This window comes from Notothenia coriiceps, unplaced genomic scaffold, assembly GCF_000735185.1.
Source record: "Notothenia coriiceps isolate Sejong01 unplaced genomic scaffold, NC01 NC01_scaffold00024185, whole genome shotgun sequence".
In the NCBI taxonomy this organism is placed as follows: Eukaryota; Metazoa; Chordata; class Actinopteri; order Perciformes; family Nototheniidae; genus Notothenia; species Notothenia coriiceps.
The window spans coordinates 1-11304 of NW_011356886.1; the positions used below are offsets into that span (position 1 = coordinate 1).

At 40.0% G+C, this 11304-nt stretch overlaps 1 protein-coding gene across 1 annotated transcript; it reads left to right on the top strand.

Moving 5' to 3' along the window:
- Positions 1-1215: 1215 nt before the first annotated feature.
- On the top strand, positions 1216-10655 carry LOC104954911 (lactase-phlorizin hydrolase; the record flags this gene model as incomplete). The annotated part of the gene is made up of 17 exons (XM_010782115.1): positions 1216-1230; positions 1403-1970; positions 3021-3091; positions 3741-3815; positions 3904-3997; positions 4745-4832; positions 4927-5599; positions 5690-6338; positions 6437-7987; positions 8092-8360; positions 8461-8751; positions 8845-9043; positions 9348-9550; positions 9632-9738; positions 9834-9965; positions 10079-10302; positions 10419-10655. Coding segments are annotated over exons 1-17 (5446 nt in total), but the record flags the coding sequence as incomplete, so codon positions are not given.
- Between the last annotated feature and the right edge of the window lie 649 nt (positions 10656-11304).

Below are 11304 nucleotides of genomic sequence, written 5' to 3' on the forward strand. Positions count from 1 at the left end.
TTAAGAGGTTACAATATAATGTTTCCATAACCATATTGATTAATATATATTGTCTTATCAATGTGTCGTGAGAAATAACTTGTAAAAAGGATTACTTTATGACCAACTGATAATCTTTCTTTCTGTCTGAAACCCTTCACCCCGTCATTTATGGCTCAGATGACATTTGTAGATTACTGTGCCTATCTAAATAATCAATGGATCAATAACATAGTTCAGGCACGCATTTCCCCATAGAGCATAGAACATTTTTGACAACATTTGCTTTTCCTGATAGGAAGTGTAGGGTTCAAAGGGAATGTATCTGTACTTCAGGTGAAGGTCGCTATAGGATACAGTGGTTATCGTTGTTGGTGCTTTTTACCACTCTAGTTACATATTATTCAGGGCAGTGTGGATGGTGAATAGCAATTCAAATATTGTTGCAGGTTTTACTTTAAGGCAATAATTTAAATGTTTCTACAGGTTGCAATTACAACGTTGCTAGGAGGTAAGAACAGTTACGTTTCCAAGTCCTCTTGCAATGCCTTGTTTTATTTGCTCAATCCCTTTATATTGTCTATTAGCCAATGACCTAATGACCAAAAGTGCAAAACAAGTGTTAAAATGATCCACACTTGCTCAAGAGTCCAGCACCCTACTGCCGTGCTCCAATGAAAAGGCTGAGATAATGGGACATGGTACAGTAATGTACTTGATTAGCTTTGCTAAAGACAAATATTTGAAAATATGTCAAATAGAAAAAAGGTTGACCTAAATAGTTTTTTCTCTTGTGTTAATGAATCAAAACAGGCAAAGATAATTAAGCTATTTGTAGGATAGCCTCTCTTACCTCTTTTTTCACAGATAAATTAAAAGAAACATGAAATTAGAAAGATAATTCGGGCAAAACACTTTCTTTGCAAAGTTTCTAAAGAAAACAACATGAAAAATGTCAAATTAGAATTGTGAAACATTGTTATTCATATATTTATAATATACATTCATTCGTGAAACCAGTCGCTTTGTAATGCAAAGTGCCTCTGCTGATAATAGTTTATGATAGTTAAATTAACAAGAAAACATGGCTGGTAAAAGAGATTATCTACTGTGATTCCGTCGTTTTTAAAGTGCAAATTAGTTTAAAAGACATGTTATGGGAGAAATCAATCCAAGTTCTTTAAGGCATATTCTGACTTTATAATAAACGGCCTGCAAATGTGAGCAAAGAGGAAGATGCAGTTATCACAAGTCCAGAGTCTTTCTGAGCCTATCACACAGCTGCAATAAAACAGTGTCATTTACATTGCTTGGATGTGATATCCATCTTTTAGCTGATGCAATAAGAAGAAAACAGAATTGCTTTTAAAAGCTTGGCTATCAGTGGATAATATCAGTATATCCTTTGCATGCCACAATGAAGTACCTATTATGGGTTGCTTTGCTGTTTTCTTTTGGTATGTACGGTTGTTGCAATGAGTTTAACCCGCAGGAAGACTTCATGCTTGTTGCGGGCCCCCTGAACGATACATTCGACTGCAGTCGTCCAGTACTTCCAGGCTTTGAACAGCACTTTGAGCACTTTGAGTACCTCCAGAGCAGAGGGGTGACCCACTTCAAAGTACCGCTGTCATGGGTTCAACTCCTTCCTACAGGCTTCCCCGGACACCCGCAGCAGGCCGTGGTCACCTGCTACCAGACCCTGATGAAACAGCTGCTGGAAGTGGGCCTTCAGCCTCTGGTGGTCCTGCATGGATCCACAGTGCCAGACTCTCTGAGATCAAGGTATGGAGGCTGGGAGAACCCTGAGCTGGGAGACATGTTCCAGCAGTACGCTGAGTTTGTGTTTGGAGAGTTTGGAGAGCTGGCACTCTCCTGGGTGACATTTAGCGACTTGGATTATGTTAGGCATGACCCTGGTCCTCTGCAAACTATCCTGAAACTCAACAAGAACATTTACCAGCTCTACCATCAACGATTTCCTGAAAAAGGTGAGTAAGACTGCAGAGAAAGCTCCTGTTCGTAGGATTGGCAATGTGTTACTGTGTTGTAATAGTTAAACACGACGCTTATTTACACTTCATAGGTTGTTGAACAGATATGCCCGTAATTCTGCCCCTGAAAACATGTGTCTAGCTTTAAGAATCAGTAAACTACCTGTATGCTGTTCAAACGTGTCTTTTACTATGCATTTCAATAATAAACTTGTTCAAATAATAATAAAAAAATGAGAGATTTTAGTTACTAAAGTTCCTAAGTTTGGGTTGATGCCAAGTCAAGAGCTCACTTAGTCAAGTTTGAATGAAATTCCTTCCACAAGGTATGGCTGTTTGTGTCCCCTTGATGCTGTGTTTGACTCACCTCCAAAAACCAATGTTGTATTATGTTGTCCAGCTTGCTTAATAAAAACCTTAGATACTTTATAAAGCACTGTGAGGCCTTGCATTCTCAATATTAATGCTTCTTTAGCATAGAGCTCTTGAAGCGCGTGGAAGTAAAACTCTGACAGTAAACATGGACAAATAATGGACACTGCTTGAGTATTTCTAAATAAATGGTATTGTAAATTGTGTATTTTAGTGTATTTTTCCTTAGGGTCAGCCTAGGGTTAGGGCTTAAGAGGTTACAATATAATGTTTCCATAACCATATTGGTTAATATATATTGTCTTATCAATGTGTCGTGAGAAATAACTTGTAAAAAGGATTACTTCCTGACCAACTGATAATCTTTCTTTCTATCGGAAACCCTTCACCCCGTCATTTATGGCTCAGATGACATTTGTAGATTACTGTGCCTACTGTATCTAAATAATCAATGGATCAATAACATAATTCAGGCACGCATTTCCCCATAGAGCGATGCCCAATGGCCTTTTTCTGCAGATTCATCATAGTTAGTGTTGCTCATAACATTAATTGGGCTCTGTGTTATTCAAAGAAGCTAATGAAAGCCAGCATTATCAATACCAGTACAATGAAACAGAAGCAGTTAAATAGAATTCAGCTATACTAAATAATAGTGTCTTCATTGTTCCACAGGGAGACGTCTGTCTATTGGTTTGAGAGCTAGTGATGTGGCAATCCTTCCCAAGATAAAAAGTTCAACCAAGGTAAGCTGCATCTTCTGATTTCTTACATTTTCTTTTTTAAGCAGTTGCAATATAAACTTTTGAAAATAGTAAGCATTATAAATAAAATAGTTAGTCATGTCTAGGATTGAAAGGGAAATGTTAACATAATTCTGTGGATGTTGTGTGTTGCATCTCGACAAAGTGCTCTAGAATATTAGATGGTCCTAGTGGTTGTATTTTGTATATCTAATATGGCATAAGTGTTTTATTAGCCTTTCAAAAATGATTTATACCTTTACTTATCTTAACATTCTGTGTCAGCAACTTGTTGCCATACTTTATTTGCCCTCTTACACACATGTATCACAGAAAACCAATATGTTAAGGTTACATTAGTGTATTCACATTATACAAATTGGCCACCATGTGTATGAAGTAGAACAGAGTGTGATTTGGTTGTTTTTCTATACCTGTCAAAGATGCACATTGACAGTAATAAATCTATTTTATTCAGATTTATGAAAAGGGACATTTTTACTATGATCAAAAGGAAAAATAAATGATCCTGTGAATGTCTAGTAATGTAGACCCTACGACAATAAAACATAAATAAGCATTTATTTATTTATACCCAATAATATTCACGAGTGTTATAACATACCCTACTGTATCTCCTTATTTTAAACAGATGGATTTCTTGTCAATTCACATTGAATATGAATGTGAATCAGCAAACCTTGGTGAGGAGCTGAGGAGAGTACAGGTACGGTTAACATTAATGGGTGATCTGAATTCATAAAATGTTTTTCATGTTTTGTATTACACTGTAGTCCTTGTATGTTATGTTGTAGGTGTCCAGTGGAGACTTGCCTATCCTCATATACGAGATGACTGTTCACGGTTGTCCCTACAGTCAATATCAGGTTCTTGGCAATTTCTTACAAGGTAAATGTAATTTTACCTGACTTAGTACTACTGTGTTATTCAATGTTCAACATATAATTTTCAAATACCAAGAAAGTAGAGAAAACATCTTCCTAACCCTAACCCCAACCCTAACCCTTTCCATGGAACAACATTGTCTTCATTGAATTAAACTATAACAATATGTCTTAAAAAAACATTTACTGAGTTATCTATTATTATTCTGTGATTTGTCAAACAATCCAATGCACTTCAAGAGCTAATACACACATACTTGTGTTTGCACTCTAAAAGGGACCATTTAAAGAAATATTGAAATATGCCTGTGCTTTTTCTAACCTCAAATATTGTGCGCTGCTGAAATCCTATAAAACAATAACTCTGGATGGAGTAAGTGTTGAATATACATTTCCAACACAATCTGAAACAATCTTCTGTGTTTTTACCAACCAATGAGAACAAAGTTGGCCTATTGTGCATTTTAAAATCATTAACTTATTTAGTGTGTTATCATGTAATCCTTTTAGCTATGTAACAGAACAGTTTTTACAAGGAAAATCCCATACATTGTGGGGCACAGCTGTAATAGGTCTTGTTTTTTATTTTTTATGTGAATGCAATAAACACAGCTCAGTGTGTTAAACAGGTAATGCTGCTGCATATTCTAATGCAACTCAGGTCTTGATATAACAACCAAAATGACTGCATCTGCATGTTATTATTGTTGGTCATATAACTTGTATTAACTTTGTTTTGCACTCATTACAGTGTTAATGAGCAACGCTGACCTGAAGATTGTCGGATGTGACACAGTGGATATGTTGGGTGAGCCGGAGACGGAGGACTTCCCAACCAGGTAACCATTTATCCTGGTGAAATGTACAGTTGCATGGGTATTGACAGTTTGCTTTTGGATGTTAACATTGCTTTGCATCCTTATTTTTCAACAGTCATGCCATTTCAGACATCAATAGAATTTCAGCATTAAGAAACAATTATCAGAATGTGTGGAATCAGTTTGCGGCTCAAACTGATCGGGATCTCTTCCTGAACGAATCCTTTCCTGTTGACTTCCAATGGGCCACCTCCAGCGAGTCCTTCAAGGTGGAGGGAGGCTGGGCAGAAGATGGGAAGGGGGAGTCCATTTGGGATCGTTTTGGTCATGATGGTCTAGCCTTTGCCAATCAGACCGCTGATCTCGCTTGTGACAGTTACCACAAGGTGGATTATGATGTATACCTCCTGCGAGGTCTTCATGTTAACACCTACCAGTTTTCCATCTCTTGGGCTCGTATTTTCCCCTCGGGCCACCGGTGCAGTCAGTCGGAGAAAGGTGCTCTCTACTATGACAAGCTGATCAATGCTCTCATTGATTCTGGTATACAACCTGTTGTCACTCTCTACCACTGGGATCTGCCCCAGGCCCTCCAGGACTGTGGTGGATGGACCAACGCTTCCATTGTTGAAGCCTTCAAAGACTACGCAGATTTCTGCTTCTCCAGGTTCGGAGACAGAGTCAAGACCTGGAACACTTTCAGTAGCCCCTGGGTGGTGAGCCATGCTGGGTACGGCACTGGTGAGCATGCCCCAGGAGTGAAAGACTATGTGGTGGCCTCATACCAGGTGAGGGCAATATTTATACTATATTGTAAATACATATTGACACACAGCCAACCTCATGCAATTACCTCATTATTTATGTTATCTATGCAGGCGACTCACAACATGATCAAATCCCATGCTGAGGCCTGGCATGTCTACAATGAGAAGTACAGGAAGACACAAGGAGGCAGAGTGGGCATTGCATTGAACTCTGACTGGGCTGAACCCGTGGACCCCTCCAGACCAGAAGACATCGCAGCTGCAGATCGCTACCTGCAGTTCATGCTGGGCTGGTTTGCACATCCCATATTTGTCGATGGAGATTATCCTGCAGCATTCAAGACTCAAATTGAACAGAAAATAAAAGAGTGTCCTCTCTCTGAGCCTGCAATACTCCCAGTCTTCACAGCTGAAGAGAGGAAGAGGATACACGGAACCGCTGACTATTTTGGATTGAACCATTATACCTCCCGGTTAGTCAACAACAGTGTTGGTGGCTGCACCCCTGGTCCTCAGGGGGTTGGCAACTTCCAGTCACACGTAGATCCCTCATGGTCCTCAACAGCTTCTGACTGGATATATTCTGCACCTTGGGGTCTCAGAAGGCTTTTAAACTACATTTCCACAGAGTATTTGAACATTATCAAAGTGCCTATACACATTACTGGGAATGGTATGCCTACTGAGCACATTGGGGACAGTCTGAATGATGTCAGTAGAATAGACTACATGAAGAGTCACATCAATGAGGCCCTTAAAGGTGAGTGTCTAGAATGTATCTAATAGGCAACCACCTTTTACCCTGTGTTAAAATAATATAAACTTTGATGTGCTGTTGCGTGTCTTTTTTTTTTTTAGCCATTTTCTTAGATGGAGTGAATGTGCAGCGATTCACAGCGGAGTCACTCATGGATGGCTTTGAGGGAAAAAAAGGCTACAGCCAAAGGTTTGGTCTTCATTATGTCAACTTTGAAGATGCAGACGGACCAAGAACCCCGAAGCAATCTGCATATTTCTACTCTCAGGTTATAAAGCAAAATGGATTTGGTGGCCACAAGGGGGAGTTTTTTAATTCGGCAAAGATGCGATTTACTCCCCGTACAACTGCTTTACCACCCTCAGAGGTTCCCTCTAAATCAAAGGTTGTCTGGGAGAAATTCTCAATTCGGTCAAATTTTCAGAGAAAACTCTACCACTACGGCACTTTCCCACAAGGCTTCAGTTGGGGAGTATCATCTTCGGCCTACCAGATTGAAGGTGGCTGGAATGCTGATGGGAAGGGGCCCAGCGTCTGGGGATACGATTCGACCCAAAATGGCAATATTCCAGATAATGCTAATGGGGATGTGGCCTGTGACAGCTACCACAGACTTGAAGAAGACTCCTACATGCTGCGTGCTCTGAAGGTGAAGTCGTACAGATTCTCTTTGTCCTGGTCCAGGATCTTTCCTGATGGTCAGCGTACATCTCTGAACCAGAAAGGTGTTGACTATTACAATAGACTCATTGATGGCCTCTTAGCATATAACATCACTCCCATGGTGACACTGTACCACTGGGACCTTCCTGAAGCTTTGCAAAAACTTGGTGGCTGGGACAATGTAGAGATGATTAACATTTTTAACGACTTTGCTGACTTCTGCTTTGCCACCTTTGGCGACAGAGTGACATTCTGGATGACCTTCAACCAGCCTCATACAATTGCGTGGTCAGGATATGGACTTGGACAGATCCCACCCAATGTTACAAATCCAGGAATTGCACCATACAGAGTTGCACACAACCTTATAAAGGCCCACGCCAAGGCTTACCACACATATGATGATAAGTATCGTGCATCCCAAGGTGGTCTTATATCCATTGCCCTTAATGCTGATTGGTTTGAACCTAAATATGTTAATGTTCCTCGTGAAGTGGTGGCTGCTGACCGCGCTCTACAGTTCCAATTAGGTTGGTTTGCACACCCTATTTTCAAGAACGGTGACTATCCTGATGCCATGAAATGGCAAGTTGGAAACAAAAGTGAGCTCCAAGGTCTTAAAGAGACAAGACTACCTTCATTTAGCGAAGAAGAAAAGATGTTCATCAAGGGAACTGCTGACATGTTCTGTGTAAATCATTACACTACAAAAATTGCACAGCATGCTACATTGAGACTTAACCCTGCATCATATATATATGACCAGGACATGTCAGAAGCAGAGGAAAGTGATTCACCAACTACTGCCATCAAGAACCAGAGAGCTGTCGCATGGGGCTTGAGGAGACTCCTCAACTGGATCAAAGAGGAGTATGGAGATCCAGAGATTTACATTACTGAGAATGGAGTTGCTACAAATTCAAAGACAACTTGGGATGACTCTGCCAGAGTATTTTATTTCAAGACCTATGTTGATGAGGCTCTGAAAGGTGCGCTGACAAACATTTCTTAAGATAAATATCTATGATGGTAATTAACTTTAACTAGATTTGTAGTCTTGATCATTATTTGTGTGTGTTTGTTTTAATGACAGCATATGACCTTGATGGTGTGAAGGTAAAAGGATACATAGCAACATCTCTCATGGATTCCTTTGAGTGGCTCAACGGGTACAAAGTAGGATTTGGGCTGCACCATGTGGACTTCACTAACCCAATCCGTCCGAGGACACCCAAGTACTCAGCTCATTTCTACTACCAAGTCATAAAGGACAATGGCTTCCCGTCAACAGATGAAGACCAACTCATTTATGGCCATTTCCGCAAAGATTTTATTTGGAGTACTGCAACAGCATCATACCAGGTAACTGTTTACATGAAGCCCCTTCATTAATGCTGGATCAGGGAATTGACCAAATATTCCTCACCTCTGTTTTTGTCTACTTTAAATCCACTGTCTCCAGATTGAAGGGGGATGGAGAGCAGATGGAAAAGGCCTCAGCATCTGGGACAAGTTTGCTCACACTCCTCTCAGAGTGTTCAATGATGATAATGGGGACATAGCGTGCAACAGTTACAACAAAGTAGAAGAGGATGTTGCTATATTGAAGCAACTTAAGGTGACACATTATCGTTTCTCCATATCCTGGCCGAGGGTGCTTCCTGATGGCACAACCAAGCACATCAACGAGGCTGGACTCAACTACTACCACAGACTGGTGAATGCACTGCTCGCAGCAAACATCCAACCTCACGTATGTGTTATTCCTGCCAGCACCCAATTGGAAGTTTTGCAATAAAAGGTTGGTTAATTTGATAAACCCCAACTGCCTGTTCTTTGTTATCAGATCACTCTCTACCACTGGGACCTTCCACAAGCTCTGCAGGACATTGGGGGCTGGGAGAATGATACCATTGTCGGCAAATTCAGGGATTATGCTGACCTCATCTTTAGCCGTCTTGGCCACAAAGTCAAATTTTGGATCACCATTAATGAACCGTACAATGTAGCCAATATAGGCCATGGCTATGGAGCAGCTGCCCCAGGTATGCTTTTAACCAATGCTCTTAAACCTATACTCTACCTCACACATTACCTGTTCCAATCTGTTTAGTTACATCGCATCCAAGGGAACGAAAGCTAGCTCAAACCATTTGTCTCTACCTGATGATGTGGTGCCACTGGCTAGGTTATATTTTTATATTCTTTTAGGCAGATTTAGATGTAAAAATAGCCGACTTTCTATATATGCGTACACTTCTCTACCATTTGGTTTGGAAACAGGTTTAAAAGTAAAATGTTTTGAACAGTATTACATGCTCATGAAGGCATTTTAAAATGTGTGTACAGGGATCAGTTTCCGACCAGGCACTCTGCCCTACATCGTGGGTCACAGCCTGCTTAAAGCTCACGCCGAGGCCTGGCATCTCTACAATGACAAATACAGGGCCAAACAGCAAGGAATTATCTCCATCACCATCAACTCTGATTGGTCAGAACCCAGGAATCCATACAAGCAGGAAGACATTGATGCTGCAAAACGTGTGGTGCAGGTACTGAAATAAATAATAGGAACAAACTAATTGTTGTTATTGTCTGTTCTCTAATGGTGTTTTTTGTGTGTCCTTGTGCAGTTCTACATTGGTTGGTTTGCCCATCCCGTTTTTAATGGAGACTACAGCAACATGATGAAGACAATCATTCGAGAGCGAAGTTTAGCTGCTAATCTGACAACATCTCGGTATTAAAAATAAATAAAAACTTTAAACAGAAATAATGGACATTTGTTGAACCATTATCAGGTAGATTTTAATGTACTGTATTCTATTTCTCCAGACTGCCTGAGTTCACCCCAGCTGAGATCAAGAGGATTAAAGGTACCTATGATTATTTTGGGTTCAACCATTATACCACCGTCCTGGCATTCCCTGTGAACTATGGAAATCTGCAGCACTACGATGCCGATAGGTAAGCAAGTACTGTGCAAGAAACAAGTGGCAGAAGCAAGTCATACATAATCATGAGAATTTGTACCATCATTTTTGTGAAATAAAACCATTTACTTGAATTAATCTTCTTAGGGGTACAGGAACAATTGCTGATCGTAGCTGGCTGGATTCAGGCTCGTCCTGGCTGAAGGTTTCACCGTTTGGATTCCGCAGGATATTAAACTTCATTAAGGCAGAGTATGGAAATCCACCTATTATCATCACAGAAAATGGTATCTCAGAGCGGGGGCCTATTGACCTAAATGATACCCTTAGGAGCTACTACTATGAACAATACATCAACCAGCTGCTGAAAGGTAATCTTGCTGTATTACTGGATGATGTCTAAACAAGACAGAATCTCTAATGGAGTACATAAAGCAAGAACTTCAGTGTATTTTCATTTCTAAACTTGTTCCTTTTCTCTTTCCAGCTTACTTGCTAGATAACGTGGATATCCGTGGCTACACAGCTTGGTCACTGATGGACAACCTTGAGTGGGCCACTGGCTTTTCAGAGAGATTTGGCCTTTTCTATGTCAATCACTCAGACACCAAATTGTCAAGAGTGGCTAAGAATTCTGTTACCCACTACTCTACCATCATCAACTGCAACGGATTCCCAGACCCCGCATTGGGACCCCATGAATGTTTCAACCCAGCGCCTGAAGGTAAATTGACTTTAACGTTGTATCTTTCTAAAATAACATTAAGAAGAACAATCAATAAGTTGTGGTTTAACTGCTAGACAAGTGGAGTCCTGTTGTTAGCATATTAAATGAGTTAATAAGTGACCTTAAGGGGTGAGTGGATTTTGTTACTTTGGTCGTTTGGTCCAACCCAGTCTCACGGCATTTCGTGTTATAGTCACAAACTTTAATCTATTGATTCGTGTTCACCAACACGATTTTCCCCTTTTTTTCGTTTCACACAGACCGATTTTAAAAGCAATGTATTTCTATTGTGCCTGCACCACGTCTTTTTGTCTGGTCGGGTCTTGGAAGACCGGAAGCTGTGTGGTTAATAAAAAACATGTTCTTACTCAATATCAAGCAACAATTATTGTTTTTATTTTAAATTTTATAATGTCGGACTTTTTTTGCCGTCAATGAGGAAAATAAATGGGGCTCGGAATACTGAAATATGTATTTTTTAAATATTGTTTTCCTTGAAATTTGTTATTTTTTCTAAATAACACACTGTTATTTACTCAAAAATAACACACAAATATCCTTGTTTTTATTTGTAATCTCTGGCTTTTTTGCCGTCAGGAACTACATTTTAAAATAAAGTCATTATCAGCCTTAACTATCAACAGAA